This window comes from Puma concolor, chromosome D4 (genome assembly GCF_028749965.1).
Source record: "Puma concolor isolate L17-30 chromosome D4, mPumCon1.1.hap2, whole genome shotgun sequence".
NCBI classification, from domain to species: Eukaryota; Metazoa; Chordata; class Mammalia; order Carnivora; family Felidae; genus Puma; species Puma concolor.
Genome location: NC_141679.1, coordinates 577,921 through 594,399, shown reverse-complemented (window position 1 = coordinate 594,399; position 16,479 = coordinate 577,921). Strand labels below are relative to the sequence as shown.

Here is a 16,479-nt window from a genome sequence, read left to right as displayed (position 1 = left end):
AGGCGTCAGCGTCGGGCCCAGGGTAAATGCACACCCCGGGCCCCGCATCCAGTGTACGTGTCAGCGAGCCTGGCGTGGGGCCCGGGACTGCAGTCTCGCCAGCCCCGGGGTGACCTGGCGCGGGTGTCTAAGACACGGACTCCTGCGGCGGTCACCCTCCACGACACTGGCTCCCGCGGGGGTCCCCAGCGACAAGGCCCCGAGGCCGCCGTCACCGCGCCCGAATTGCGAGTGGGGAAATGCACAGGCGTCCCGCGCACAGCCAGCTGAACCCTGACAAGCGGGTACACCTGTGTAAGACGCGCGGTCACCAGGCACAACATCAGTCCCCCCTCGCTGCCCCCTGTCCCAACCCCGGGCCCCACCATCAGGGTGCAAGCACCACAGTGGCCCAAGGGGCTGGAGGCTTCCATTGTGCGGGGTCGCGTAGCCGCCTCCCCAGCGCGCACGCCGCGCACGCCCGAGTGGGCGTGGTCGGGGCCCGCGCGGCCAATCGGCGTCCTACTTGTTAGTGGGTGTCGGGCGGCGCGAGCTAATTGGCCGGTGTAGACCGGCGCTGTCAGAGCGTTGCATCACCTCTGGACGCCGGGCTGCGGCGTGGACGCGGCTCTTTCCGTGGCGCGCCTGCTCGCGGGCCCTTCAGGTACCCCCGCCCTGCCCGCAGGGTCGCCCCAGGTTACCCCGCCCTACCTGCGGGTTTGCCCAGGGTACCGTCGTCCTGCCCGCGGGGTCACTCCACGTACCGCGCTCTGCCCGTGGGATCGACCCTGGTTACCTTCCCATTCGCACCCCTCCCCCGCCCATCCTGCTTGTGGGGTCGCCCCAGGTATCCCCGTCTTACCCACGGGGTCGCCCAGAGTACCCTCGCTCTACCTTGCGGGGTCGCCCCAGGTACCCCTGTCCTGCCTGCGGGGTCGCCTCAGGGTACTCCTCCCCGCCGTCATCGCCCGCGGGGTCACCCCGGCTTATTCGTCTCTCTCCCCTGCCCACCGGCCTGCCCGCGGGGTCGCCCGGGTGCCCCCGCCTAGCCTGCTGGTCCCGTGGGGTGGTTGCGAGAAGTTGGTGTGGTAGTCGGCTAGGGAAATTCGGGGGGTGGGCGAGACGACGTGAGGAGCGGGGCGTTCGTAGGCACCGATCTAGTCGTAGGCCCGCGGGGAGGAGAGTTTGCTGCCAGGGCCCTGGGGCTCGAGGGGAGTAAGCACGGCGTCCCGCAGTCTGGTAGTGCCCGGTGCCCCTGGGAGCGGGGAGAGGAAGGCCGTTTTCCGCGGGGTCTGTAGCGGCGAGAAGGGGAGCGTGAGCAGCTGCGGTGGGTTTGCAGCCCTGAGGGTGAGCAGGAGCCGGAGGGGAGCGAGTCCGGAGTGTACGGTACAGTCCGAAAGTGCGTGCTCCTTCGGGGGGTGGGTCCCTGCGGTTCCTGCGTGAGGGACAGGTGCGAGGGGACCGGCCTCCAGTCTGAGGAGTTCGTGGTTCGCTTCTCGAAGGAAGTGGTGCTGGAACCGAGTCCGGAGGGAACTGGGTTTTTATTAGGGGATGCGAGTGAGGGCTGGTTTTAGCCTTCAGGTTTTGCAGGAGGATGAGGAGGGATGAAACCGGAGGCAAAGTAATTGAGGATTTCTAGTAGCGTCTTAAGTTTTGCAAAGTATCGGTAAAATGGCGGACAGCATGTTCTCTGTGTAAGTGATTGAAGAGTGGAGCACAGGGAAGCGAAGGGAGCCGATAGAGTGACGCCGACTGGCAGGGACGGTGGGATGGGATTTGCGGGCAGGAAGTAATAGTAGCTCACAAAGCGGACGTGTGATATCCAGTATTCCAGTGGGTGTTAAGTTAGCGTTGTGCGGTTTGTGACCTGTACTTTTCAGGTGACACGCTGGAGGTGTGAGGTCGAGTCACTTTTCTCATAGCTCACAAACCCAGCGGTGGCGCCACGACTGTCGTCGCGTGCAGGAGGGCCGACTGAAAAGGCAGGTGGGTGGAGACTGAGGATGCGGACCGCGTGATTGCTTCAGACGGACAGGTCGGAGCGCGTTCCACGTGCGAGGTCACGGGAACAGGGTCGGGGAGATGGGTCTGCAGGTGGCACGTGTGTGTGAACAGGGACCGGGAGACGCGTCTACAGGCGGCACATGTGTGGGAACAGGTTGGGGGGGGGGGTAGGTGAGCGCCTTCGAGAGGAAAGCACATTACTTAGTAAGCGGTGCTGGAGGCTGCGGACAGAGTAGCAGGAAAGCCGTGTCCGGGAGGCTCTGTGTAAAAGGGAAAGTCAGGGGGAGAGGTGGCATTTCCGGGGAAGGTGGCCTGCACTGCCCCCTTGAAAAGTCTGCACGGAATATTGGGGGGGGGGGGGAGTCATTGGATTTAAGGTTAATACGAAAGTGGTATTTTCAGAGCTTCTTCCTTAGGAAGGTGGTTATGTCAGGTACAGTGTTTATTTTTCTCTTTATTTTCAACGTTTTTGTGATAAAGTTAATACATACCAAAAAAGTGGGAGGAAGTAATAAATAGAAAAGTGTTCTTTCATGCCTTCCCCCTCCTAACCCTACTCCTCGATGGTGGCTGTAGGTTAGTTTGGTGGGCAGCCTTCTAAATTCAAATACAGAGTTACTTCCACATAGACTTTATTTACATGTGTGTATTTTTAAGTCTCTTGAAAATGCTGATGTACATAGTATAAATTACTAGAATGGTGATTTGCTTTGTTTCTCAACATTTGGCAGTATTTGGTATGTTATGATTACTCTTTTGAATGTTTATTTTTGAGAGAGAGTGAGAGGAGGAGGAGGGGCGGAGAGAGGGGGAACAGAGGATCTGAAGCAGCGAGCCTGATGGGGGACCCGAACTCAAAAACTGTGACATCCTGACTTGAGCCAAAGTCAGATGCTCAAGTGACTGAGACACGGGAGTGCCCCAAAATATGATTATTTTTAACGCCTGCTTGGTAGTGATGTACCATAATTTAGTCACTTAATTACTCATGGGTATTTAAATTGTTTTCAGGGATTTATGGGAACAGTGCTTCAGTTAATATTTTTGTACATATTTTGTACATTTGTGTAAGTATATCTGGGGTATACGTTAATAGGATATGACCAAACTGAGAAAGGGCCAGAGTTAGACACACCTCTGGGATTAAATTTGACTTTAGTAACATACTGTGAAGACCTGGGAGGACAGAAAAAAGAACAGAAATAGACTTAGAGGTCTGATTCACAGAACTTTGGTGGCCAGTTGGATGTGGAGATTATGTGGTCCTATCAAGTGGGGGACTTAGAAATTTCAGGTAGTGATGGGAATGCACGCTGGTGCAGCCACTCTGGAAAACAGTATGGAGGTTCCTCAAAAAACTAAAAATAGAACTACGCTACGACCCAGCAGTTGCACTACTAGGCATTTATCCACAGGATACAGGTGTGCTGTTTCGAAGGGACACGTGCACCCCCATGTTTATGGCAGCACTATCGACAAGAGCCAAAGTATGGCAAGAGCCCAAATGTCCATCAATGGATGAATGGATAAAGAAGATGTGCTACACACACACACACACACACACACACACACACACACACACACACACACACAATGGAGTATTACTCGGCAGTCAAAAAGAATGAAATCTTGCCATTTGCAACTACGTGGATGGAACTGGAGGGTATTACGCTAAGTGAAATTAGTCAGAGAAAGACAAAAACCATATGACTTCACTCATATGAGGACTTTAAGAGACAAAACAGATGAACAGAAGGGAAGGGAAACAAAAATAATATAAAAACAGAGAGGGGGACAAAACAGAAGAGACTCATAAATTTGGAGAACAAACTGAGGGTTACTGGAGGGGTTGTGGGGGGGGATGGGCTAAATGGGTCAGGGGCATTAAGGAATCTACTCCTGAAATCATTGTTGCACTATATGCTAACTAATTTGGATGTAAACTTTAAAAAATAAAAAAAAATTAAAAAATATTCAGGTAGTGGGAGGGAACAGTGGGACTACTCGTGCACTCGAATTAAAGACTGGAGCGGGCGTGGCAAGGAAGAGCATGATGTTTATTTTAAACAAAAATTTTTTTGTGTGCATTTCTAAGATCTATTGAAGTAAACATCAGTAAAGGTCAAGGAGGGTATATAGACGTTTCTGAACAGGAAGTTGCCACTAAAGAGGTCTGAGAGAGTCTGGAATACAGAAGATTGGAGGGCAAGGGTTATATGGTCAGAGAGAGGAAGAGGATATTCCTTCCCTTAGCATGACCTGGTGATGAATCTCCCCTCCTCTTTCTGCTCCCCACACCCCAGGCCCTGTGGTTACTGGATGCTGTTTGCAGGTACAGCTCTCCAGTGGATGTGAGGGGCCACAGCAATCCTGTGATTTATGCATGGGGGCTGTTTCTCCTCAGCAGCCACCATAGCCCGGTCACTGATACATGGCTCTTCGTGGCTAACCAGTGCCATTACCTTGAGTCGAAGCTCCCAAGAAAGTTTTATAAAAGTTAGGAGCATTTTCACAGGAAGCTTAAATATTATTTTCTCAAAAAAATAAAATAAAAAACTTCAGATAGATATTCCTGAATAATGGTTAAAACAGTTCAAGAGTAGTGACTCAAACTTTGATGTGCAGGTTAATCCCCTGGGATCTTGTTAAAATGCAAGTTCCGACTCCTCCCACCAAGGTGGGGCTGGCAAGTCTGCCGTATTCAGCTCCCATAGATGCTGGTGATTATAGAAGCAGCCTTGAGGAGCATTAGAAGTGACAGAAATTAATGTGTTGACTAGACATCTGTTAATCTTCAAATGTAACCCCGTAAGTTTCAGTTGGCCTGTAATAAGGTAGTCCTGAACCAGCAGGACCCCTAATAAATCAAGAAGTGCACAGACACCCTTTCTATCCATGAAAGGCCAGACTAGTAACAAGATCCAAAGATCCAAACTGCCATCCAACTTCGATTTAATACCATTTAATGGCACACCTCATCAGAAATGGTTGCTTGGATTCATTAAATGGCCCACCTGTTCTTTCCTTATTTTTTTCCTATATAAAACTCAAACACAGCATTGCATCTCAAAAATAAATGAGGGACACCTGGGTGGCACAGTCACTTAAGCGTCCCACTCTTGATTTTGGGTCAGGTCATGATGTGATGGTCCCTCAGCCCCACGTCAGTCTCTGATGGTTGGGATTCTCTCCCTCCCCCTCTGTCCCTCTCCCACATGCGCTCACTCTCAAAATAAATAAATATTTTTTAAAAATAAATGGGGACACCTGGGTGGCTCAGTTGGTTAAGTGTCTGACTCTTGATCTCAGCTCAGGTCAGCATCTCATGGTTTGAGTTCAAGCCCCGAGTAGTGCAGAGCCTGCTTGGGATTCTCTGTCTCCCTTTCTCTCTGCTCTCTCTCTCTCTCTCTCTCTCTCTCTCTCTCACTCTCACTCACACAGTAAATAACATTTTTAAACATTTTAAAAGCGTTTGTGCTTTAGCAACTAACATGAAGAATATAAAAAGACAACCCCCAGGGTGAAGAAGATATTTGCAGATTCTATAATAAGGGACTTGCATCTAAAATATATAAAGAACTCTTAGAGCTCAACAATTAAAAGAACTCATCTTAAATATTGGACAAAGGATGAATGGAAATTTCTCCAAATAAGATACAAATATTGCCCATAAGCACATGAAAATGTGCTCAACTAATCATTAGGGAAATGCAAATCAAACCCATAATGAGATACTACTTCATGTCCATTAGGATTTCCTATCATCCAAAAATGGACAATAAGGAGTAAGGATGTAGAAAACCTGGAATACTTATTCACTCCTGGGAGAACATAAAATGAGGCAGCAGCTTTAGAAAACTTTTTGGTAGTTTCCCAGAAGTTGAACACAGTTACCATATGATCCAACAATTCTACTACTGGATATATTTACCCAAGAGAACTGAAAACATATGCCCACATGATAACTTACAGATGAATGTTCATAGCAGGATTGCTCATATTAGCCAAAAATTGGAAACATCCCTAATGTCCATGAATTAATGAATGGATAAACTGTGACATACCGATACAATGAAATATTTACTCGGCCATCAAAAGTAATGAAGTTTGAAGATGTGTTACAGCATGGATGAACTTTGAAAACAATTCTCAGGGGGTGCCTGGGTGGCTCAGTTGGTTAAGCGTCCGACTTTGGCTCAGGTCATTATCTCGTGGTCCGTGGGTTCAAGCCCTGTGTCAGGCTCTGTGCTGACAGTTCAGAGCCTGGAGCCTGTTTTGGGTGCTGTGTCTCCCTCTCTCTCTGACCCTCCTCCATTCATGCTCTGCCTTTGTCTCAAAAATAAATAAACATTTAAAAAAAAAAAAAAAACCACAATTCTCAGAAGCCAGACATATGATTCCATTTATATGAAATGTCCTGAATAGGAAAACTCATAGGACAGGAAGCAGGTTAATGGTTGCCAAGGGGCTGAGAAGGAGGGAATGGAGAGTGACTACTAACGTCTACAGGTTTTTGCAAGGGGCGGGTGGTAATGAAGTTGTTCTGGAATTAGACATGCTGATGGTTGCACAACCTGTGAATATGCTACAGACCACTGAATTGTATACTTTAAAAGGGTGAACTTTAATTTTAGAAAGCTATAATGTTTTTTTAAGTGTCATGTAGTGTGATGAATAGTAATATGTATATACATTTTAATATATGCTACTCTTTTTCCTAGAATTCTCTGTTGAGAAAAAAAATTTTAATTTCTCTTGCAGCAACAAAATGGTTCAGCAAGTTCCAGAAAACATCAATTTTCCTGCTGAAGAAGAAAAAATCTTGCAGTTCTGGTCCGAATTTAATTGTTTTCAGGAATGCTTAAAGCAGTCAAAACACAAGCCAAAGTATGTGAATTTCTTTGGTAGAGTCCTTAAGAGTAGTCACTTTTTTAGACTGAGTTCCATGAAAGCAGAAACTCTTCATTCATCTTTGTGTTCCAGTCTCCTAGCTCTGTATATAGTGGGTGCTTTCAGCAGTAGGTACACAGTGAGTGGATGAGTTTTTAAATATCAGGGTAGATTCCGTTTCTTTAAGAGGTTTTCTAAATAGAGTTTATGTGTCACCCTCTTCCTTTCCACTTTTCTCATTATTGCCACCTTCATTTAAACACTTAGTCTTAGCTTCCTGTTGGAGTATTTCCTGCCTCTAGTCCCCATTCACCTGAAAACCAGTCCTTTCTTTATTGTTTTCATCGTCTGTCTACTGTATTCAAAAACTTTATGCGATAGATGTTGCCCTGTTTTACTGATGAGGTAAATCAGGATCTGGATGAATGACCTGCCTTATGTCATGGCTAATAAACGAAGTGTGGATAGTCTGATGGAGGTCACTCAGCTCCACCATAACTAGTTTTTATGAAGGCAGGACTTGCAGTAAATCTCTAACCATGTATGTCTGTGAATTTTCTGGTCTTGCTGCTTTTCTTCTCCCTGAGGATTCTATTGTGATAGGACCTATCTATACAAAAATGTCCTAAATTTTTGCTATCTTAAAGTAACAATACATTTTTATTACCTCTGTTAGATTTACGTTCTATGATGGGCCTCCTTTTGCAACTGGACTGCCTCACTATGGACATATACTTGCAGGGACAATTAAAGATATAGTTACCAGATATGCTCACCAGAGTGGGTTTCACGTTGACAGAAGGTTTGGATGGGATTGTCACGGCTTACCTGTGGTATGTTTGAGTCACCAGCCTTATAATGTTCTGATTTTTTAATAAGCATTGGATTTCATCATGTAATATGTTCAAGTATGATGAATTTTTCCTATAATGTACTTTGTTTCTACAGTGCCATTTGTAGTTCATCTTCTCTGTAGATTTTTGAGACTTAGTATTTTTTAAAACTGTTTTATGTTCTACAGTTGCTGACTTGAATCTGTTTCATAGGCAGGGATGTTAATAATCTTGTCACAAATTTTCAGGAATATGAAATTGATAAGACACTGGGGATCAGAGGACCAGAGGATGTAGCCAAAATGGGGATCGTAGAGTATAACAATCAGTGCCGAGCAATTGTGATGAGATATTCCACTGAGTGGAAGGTATGTTGGGTTGTTTTCAGTAGAATGAACAAAAACTTTAATTTTTAAATGGGAGTTAATATGGTTTATGCTCCTTTTGTGCTTTTTATGAGATGCATCCAAAAGTATGGCTGTGTGAGGTTGTGACATAAGAAGGTTGGTCGTTCTCTCCAAAGAAGTATTTAGCTTCCACGTACAAGCCTATTAAGCTGTCAGCCTAAACTGAGCCCTCTTTTTTCTGGTTTCTGGGTGCTCGATTGGTCTTCCATATTTAATCTCCTACCTGCTCACTGTGTATGACAGGAATTGGGCTGTCCTAGTACATAGATTAACTTGAATGTTGCAGTAAAAAAAATTCAGATGTTAAAAACAATGCAAATTTGGACTCATTGTTACATTAATTTGACTCCCATCCTACCATTGCTTCTGTTAGTAAGTCCTGTGAAGGGCTAGCAGAGTTCCTGCCTCTCTCATTCTTTCTCAAGGGCTGAGGAGCAGAGGTCCTCAGCTCCCCCTCCTCCCTGGCTCTCCAGCTAGTGGTCTGTGTAACTTAAAAATATGTCTGACTTGTATTTTTTCCATCTCACCATCTTACCACTTTGACTTCTCAAACTTGCTCTTGTTCCGAATTCCCTATTCCATATCAATCTTCAGAGCTTCACACATGATGCTCGTGAACAAATCAGATGCCAAACCCTCTCAGGTTTTTTTTGCTCAGTGTCTCTTGTCTGGTCATTTCATTCCTACAGCCCCTCTCTGGTCTCCCTCCCACCCTCCCCTTCATTTCTGTAACCATCTCCTAATTGGTCTATTGTGCCCTTCCCTGCTCAGCATTTTGAGTAGCTTCTCTTGATTGGTTAATAAAATCTGATTTCATCACCCTGAAAATTAAAGCTCCTCTGTTTTCTCCTACCCTAACTTTTTTACTTTTTAATTAAGTTTTTTTTAATGTGTATTTGTTTTTGAGAGAGAGACAGAGCTTGAGGGAGGGAGGAGCAAGAGAGAGAGGGAGACACAGAATCCAAAGTAGGCTCCAGGCTTTGAGATGTCAGCACAGAGCCTAACACAGGGCTTGAACCCATGAACCGTGAGGTCATGACCTGAGCTGAGTCGGACGCTTAACCGAATTAGCTGCCCAGGCACCCCTGTTTTTTAATTTTGTAATTTTTTTTATTAAAAATCATTTTTTTAACCTAACTTTATTCAGTCAAACTTTCTTGCTTCGTTGCCAGAAGGGAAAAATCTAATGAGTATAATATGCATGTAACTTTCTTTACCTTAAAAAAATTTTTTTTTAACATTTCATTTTTGAGTAATTCAGACTTACCAAAAAATTGCAAAAACAGTTCTGAAGAATTCATACTCTTCTCTACTTCTCAAATTCCAACACTTTCAATAATCATAATGTAATTATCGAAAGCAAGAAATTAACACTGATAAAATATAATAGACCTTTTTCAAATTTAACTGGTTGTTCCATTAATTATTACTGATCCAGGATCCTGTCTAGGAATACACATTGCTTTTAGTTGTCATACGTCCTTATTCTCCTTAAGCTGGAAGATTCCCTCTGTCTTTGTCTTTCATGACCATGTCACTTTTTAAAAAAAAAACTTTTTGGGGCGCCTGGGTGGCGCAGTCGGTTGAGCGTCCGACTTCAGCCAGGTCACGATCTCGCGGTCCGTGAGTTCGAGCCCCACGTCAGGCTCTGGGCTGATGGCTCGGAGCCTGGAGCCTGTTTCCGATTCTGTGTCTCCCTCTCTCTCTGCCCCTCCCCCGTTCATGCTCTGTCTCTCTCTGTCCCAAAAAAATAAATAAACGTTGAAAAAAAAAATTAAAAAAAAAAAAAAAAAAACTTTTTAAAAGTTTATTTATGTATTTAATCTCTATACCCACTGTGGGGCTGCAACTCATGACCCCAGCATCAAGAGTTGCATGCTCTACCGACTAAGCCAGACAGGCACCCCAGCCTTGTCACTTTTAAAGAGTATAGACTGATTATTTTGCAGAAAGTCCCCCAAAGTCTGATGTTTTCCCATGATTAAGTTTAGGTTATGTATACATTTTTGACAAGAATACTCAGAGGTGACATCATGCCCTTCTCGGTCTGTCATTGTCAGGAGGCCTGTGATGCTGATATGATGTCTCATTGGTGACATTAATTTTGTTCACTAAGGTAATACAGGTCAGGTTTTTCTGTTGTTAATTTGTAACTTTTCCTTTATAATTAGGCATGCTGTGGGGAGATCTTGCAAATATCCTGTTTCTTATACTTTTGCTTAGGAATTTTAGCGTCCATTGATGATTCTTGCCAGCAGCAATTACACCTGAGGTATTTGCCAAATGGTAGTTTGGGTAGACTTGTATAAAAGAGTATTAATATTTATAAATAATATCATCTGCAGATAGGATGAATGTCAAGAAAACTGGTTTTTAACCTTACATAGATTTACTTGAAACATTGGTTGTTCTGTTTTTCCAAAATCACTGGACGTGGTGATGATAGAAATATAACATTGAAGTGCAGTAAAAAATATCATTGTCTAATAACTCTAATGTTCGTATTTTTAGTCTACTGTTACCAGACTTGGCCGATGGATTGACTTTGACAATGACTACAAAACTCTGTACCCACAATTCATGGAATCTGTCTGGTAGGTTTATTTGAAATTGTAAATATAATGAATATTCTGTTTATTGCTTAGTGGAGAGATTATGTACCATGAATCAGTTTTTCAGATTCGTAATTATTTATCTAAAATCTTTGGGATGGATTTGTTTTTGTTTTTAAAGCTTTATTATTTTATTTTATTTTTTTAGAGCACTTTTAGGTTCACAGCAAAATTGAGAGGAAAGCACAAAGATTTCCTGAATTCCCTGTGCCCCCAAACATGCACAGCCTCCCCTTTATCAACGTCCCCGCCAGAGGTGATAACATTTGTTACCACTAATGAACATACACTGACACATCATAATCATCATAATCACCCAGAGTTGGTAGTTTAGGGTTTACTCTTGGTGGACATTGTAGCCATTAATCATACAGAGGATTTTCACTGCCCTAAAAATCCTGTGCACCAACTGTTTATCTCTCTCATCCCAGATTGTTTTTAAATTCAGTAAATTTTGGATTCTACTAAAGTAATAGGATATGCATATATTCTGTGGTATATAATGGTTCCAGCAATTTGAACAGCAATTTGTAAGCAAATACGTTAGTATTTTTCATCAGAACACATAATTGTTCATGCTAATCAGGTAAAGAATATAAATGGCCTAATGTCAGTTAAAGGTTTTTGCCAAATTAGTACCAAATTTAGGGAAAATTAAGTTTCAGAAGTGTTTTTTTTTTGTCTTTGTTTTTTAAATAATGAAGTTTAAGAGATTATGTATTTTGAATTTTATATTGAGACAAGTTGTATAGTGCAATCACTTGTATAGCTGTTTCAAAATGAATGCTCCTTTTTTTTTTTTTTCATCACTGTTACAAAACAACTGTTGTGATGCCAAAGTCTTACTAGGTGAACCTCAGGATAGATAGTACAAGAATCATTGCATATCGTTAATGGGCAAAGAAGCACCATTATTATGATTGCAGAGTGCTCTATGTACATACTGCAGGCCTTGAGAAAGTCTTAACTTTTGTTAAATTATACAGAATGACAGTGAGTTGCAAAGCTGTTTTGTACAGTGCACTTTCTTTGTGCTGTATTGTAGGCGCACATGGCTCTTACTGCCTTCCTGTCTACCTGCTTACATTTCTCTTAGACAAGATCTGTTGTACATGCTTGACCCAAGTCCTTTGCCTTTGAAGAGCTAGATGCTTTGGGGCAGTTTTCAGACCCTCTGACTCTGATAAGCCCCTGTGGACACATCCCCAGGCCTGTATACCCAAAGTTGGAAGCTTATAAGTTTTCTCTGACAGGCTGGAGACTTTGGAGAGGGGCCTTCCTGGTCACCGAGCATCTAGAATTCTCATGATTAGAGAAGCATCTAAGAACCAGGATTTGTGTTAAACACCTGAAAAAAAAAGGTCTATTAATGCTCTGGATTACGGTTGTTGAACACTTAAATGTGGCTAATAATAAGGAGCCAAGAATACACAGTGCAGAACGGACAGTCTCTTCAATAAATGGTGCTGGGAAAGCTGGAAAGCCAGATGCAAAAGAATGTTTCTAGTCTGGTGTCTTACATCATACACGAAAATTAAATCAAATGGAGTAAAGATTTGAATGTAAGACCTGAAACCATAAAATTCCTAGAGGAAAACAGGCAGTAAGCTCCTTGACATCTGTCTTAGCAATGATTTTTTTTTTTTAGATATGACTCCAAAAGAATGGTAGCAAAAGCAAAAATCAACAAATGGGGTTACATAAAACTAAAGAGTTTCTGCACAGCAAAAGAAGCTATCAACAATCAGGGCGCCTGGGTGTCTCAGTCAGTTTGCCTCAGTCAAAGCGTCTGACTTTGGCTCAGGTCATGATCTCACAGTTTGTGGGTTCAAGCCCCACATCAGGCTCTGTGCTGACAGCTCAGAGCCTGGAGCCTGCTTGGAATTCTGTCTCCATCTCTGCCCTTCCCTGGCTCACGCTCTGTCTCTCTCTCTCTCAAAAATAAGTAAACATTAGAAAAAAAAAAAAGCCATCAACAAAATGAAATGACAAGAATGGGAGAAAATTGAATGGGAGAAAATATTTGTAAATTGTTTATCTGGTAAAGGGATTAATATCCAAAATATGTAAAGAACTCCTACAACTCAGGAGCAAAAGAAAGTCTGATTTAAAAATGTGCAGGGGCACCTGGGTGGCTCAGTCAGTTGAGCGTCTCACTGGCTCAGGTCATGATCTCACAGTTCGTGGGTTCGTGCCCCGCATCAGGCTCTGTGCTGACAGCTCGGAGCCTGGAGCCTGTTTTGGATTCTGTGTCTTCCTCTTTCTCTGCCCCTCCCCCACTTGCGCTCTTTCTCCCTCTGTCTCAAAAATAAACATTAAAAAAAAAAAAGGAAAAAAAATGTGCAGAAGATCTGAAGACACATTTTTCCCCCAAAGAAGACATGCAGATGCCAACAGACCTGAAAAGATACTCAGCATCACTCATCATCTGGAAAATACAAATCAGAGCCACAATGAGATACGACCTTATCCCTGTCAGAATGGCTAGTATCCAGAAGACAAGACATAACAAATGTCAGCCAAAATATGGAGAAAAGGGAATCTTCGTGCATTGTTTGTGGAAATGTAGATTGGTATGGATAGAATGGAAAACAGTATGGAGTGTCCTCAAAAAAATAAGAATAGAATACCACATGATGCAGCAATTCTACTTCTGAGTATCCAAGAAAGAAAGAAAGAAAAAATGTTAATTCAAAAGAGATATGTGTCCTTATGTTCATCACATTATTTATAGTAGCCAAGGTATGGAGTTAACCTACATGTCCATTGATTGATAAGAGATAAAAAAGATGTGAGGTGTGTGTGTGTGTATAAAAAATAGAATATTACCCAACCATAAAAAAAGAGTAAATCTTGCCATTTGTGACAACATGGAAGGACCCTGAGGGTATTATGCTAAGTGACATAAGTCAGAAAGACAAATACCATATGATTTCACTTAGATGTAGAATCTAGAAAAACAAAACTCACAGACACAGAACAAAATGGTGGTTGCCAGAGGGAAGAGGGGTTGCAAGGTGTGTAAAGTGGGTCAAGAGGTACAAACTTCCAGTTATAAAATAAATAAATCATGGAGATGTAACATACAGCATGATGATTATCGTCAGTGATATTATAGTGCATATTTAAAAGTTGCCCAAATGATAAATACTAAAAGTTCTTATAAGAAAAATAAAATTGTTGCAGCCTTAGTGGTGGATGGTAACTGGATTTACTGTGATTTTGCAGTGTGTATAAATATCAAGTCTGAATATAATATTACATGTAAATTATGACTCAATAAAAAAGATGAATAAACTTGGGAAATTTGATACAAAACATCACTTTTTAATTTTTATTTAAAGCCAAGCAGTACCATGAAAAATATGCAGTTTTTCATAGAAATGTACTTCAGCAAATGAAAAAGAATTTAACTCATTTATTGTACTAAACACATAGGAATTGGATTATAAAAACTATACCTAAAGGCAGTATTAAGGATTCCCACCAGTGCATCCTGACGTCCAAGTGGTGAGTAGTTGCCACAGGAGACCCAGGAATAACTGTTACCAATGACATTTCAGCATTTTGGTGCATTTGGCTTAAAACAACATGGGTAAGTGTTTAATAAAAGTTTTTGCCCAACTGTAGGAGAGAGATCCTAATCCCAATGGTTTATTCTTTTTAAATTGCTTTGTAAAACTATCCGTGATGGTACAATTTAAGCAATATACCAGAAAACTATTAAAAGCAAATACTTTGAAATCCCAAGCATAGTTAAATATTGGTGAATGTCTGCTTTTTCAGCATCTGAAAAATGTAGGTGTGTATATGGATATGTATAGTTTTACACAACTAGTACCTCATTGTACAATATGGTATCACTTTTCCCACTCAGCATCAAGTCATGAACATCTTTTCATGTAAACAGATACTAGCACTTTTTTTTTTTTTTTAATTTTTTTTTTTCAACGTTTATTTATTTTTGGGACAGAGAGAGACAGAGCATGAACAGGGGAGGGGCAGAGAGAGGGAGACACAGAATCGGAAACAGGCTCCAGGCTCTGAGCCATCAGCCCAGAGCCTGACACAGGGCTCGAACTCACGGACCGCGAGACTGTGACCTGGCTGAAGTCGGACGCTCAACTGACTGCGCCACCCAGGCGCCCCGGGATACTAGCACTTTTAATGGCTGTGTAATGTCTCAGACTACTCTTGTAATTTACCAGTTAGTCCCCAGTTGAGAACCGTGATATTTCAACTGGCTGATAGAAACTCTGTAGACAGACTGGTGTAAATGTTTGAGTTTGGGGAGACAGAATTTTGGTTGGGTAATTATTGTAAAACTGTTTACTTGCTAGGTGGGTCTTCAAACAGCTCTATGATAAGGGCCTTGTGTACAGAGGTGTGAAAGTCATGCCCTTCTCCACCGCATGCAACACTCCACTCTCCAACTTCGAGTCTCACCAGAACTACAAGGTGAGTGTGATGTCATTGGGCATTAACTTATGCACACAGAGGTTAACCATTGTGATCACAGTAACCAGTCCCCGCATGGAATGTTAGCGTGGGGAGTCCATCAGTTTGACCGTTTCTTACTGAGTGCTGGGAATGTTACCAGTTGCTAAACTGAGGCTCTATTAAGATTAAAAATGAGGCATTTTTCCCCATGAGATTTGTGAATGGTGTGTCTTCATGTGATAGCTTCTTGTTTTGACCATATTTTTGGGCCTCTTGGGTTAACCAGTGCAGCTCTCCCTCTTTCCCTTCAGTCACTGATTTTGGAAGAGTTATTGGTTGGCATGATGATGCCTCGTCTGGGACCTGGTAGCATTTGTTCATTTGTTAAAAGTATTTGGAACCAAATCTGATTTGTGATTGGTTGACAGTATTATGACTTTATTTCTGATGAACAGAATAACAGCTGTCACTGCTGCGAAGGGAGAGTTTAGATGAGTGTGATGTCACCAGAGCACACTCCGTGCTTTACCTTGTCTAGACAGACCGTAAAGGCAGGCAGTCTTCTGAAACGTGAAGTATCAGTTCTCATGTGTGTATTCAAGAGATGTTTCCTTTTCTGAGGCTTTAACCCTCTTTGCTTTTAAAGGACATAAATTTGTTTGAAAATTATGTCATTAAAGCTTTATTTCAAAGGCACTTTTTATCTTACAGAATGCTTTCACACATCTCATTTGATCTTTGCAAATCCTTGTGAGGTGGCCATGATGAGTCCTGTCATCTCCTAAATACCCTTCTATGATAGTGCTCACGTTGTGTCATATTTTTTAGATGAAATATTTTAAGCACATAAAAATGTAGAGAATAATACACTAAGCACTTGGGTATCAAAGGCATAACTTTGTCAAACCTTAACATATTGCTGTGTTTGCTTTCTTTTGAAAGATACTTTAGCTTGGAGAATTTCCAGCACACACAAAAGTAGACAAAATAATGAAATTAACTCCCATGTGCCTGTCACACATCCCCAGTACCTGTTAGCTGTGGCCAGTCCTGCCCCAGCAGCACACACTCCACTCACTTCTCCCAGGCCCTATTTCAAAGCAGATCTCAGACACATCATTTTACCAATAAACAATCCATTATGTATCTTGAAGACATAAGAAATGGTTATTATTTTAACATTACCATAATAACATTATCACACTTTCAAAAGTAATCAGTCATCCTGAGTATGAAATATCCTAACGATCTAATACCTGGATATCATCAGTGTTTATATTTCTGTTTGTCTCTCAAATACCATGTCTTTTTTTT

At 42.5% G+C, this 16,479-nt stretch overlaps 1 protein-coding gene and 1 non-coding gene across 3 annotated transcripts in view; both read left to right on the top strand.

The window, feature by feature from the left end:
- The first annotated feature begins 514 nt into the window (after positions 1-514).
- Positions 515-16,479, top strand: part of IARS1 (isoleucyl-tRNA synthetase 1) — a 68,410-nt gene continuing 52,445 nt past the window's right edge. The window contains exons 1-6 of one of the 2 annotated variants that reach the window (XM_025931532.2): positions 515-643; positions 6,745-6,870; positions 7,550-7,706; positions 7,955-8,074; positions 10,625-10,707; positions 15,066-15,183. In XM_025931532.2, coding sequence (XP_025787317.1) covers positions 6,752-6,870; positions 7,550-7,706; positions 7,955-8,074; positions 10,625-10,707; positions 15,066-15,183 — 597 coding nt within the window. In that variant the 5' untranslated portion in view covers positions 515-643; positions 6,745-6,751. Of the gene's footprint in view, positions 644-1,570; positions 1,966-6,744; positions 6,871-7,549; positions 7,707-7,954; positions 8,075-10,624; positions 10,708-15,065; positions 15,184-16,479 lie in introns of those variants that run through there. The other variant, XM_086684742.1, reaches the window with a different exon arrangement.
- LOC112868768 (small nucleolar RNA SNORA84) lies at positions 4,287-4,418 on the top strand. Its single transcript, XR_003224361.1, has one exon. It is a non-coding gene; the product is annotated as a small nucleolar RNA SNORA84 (small nucleolar RNA).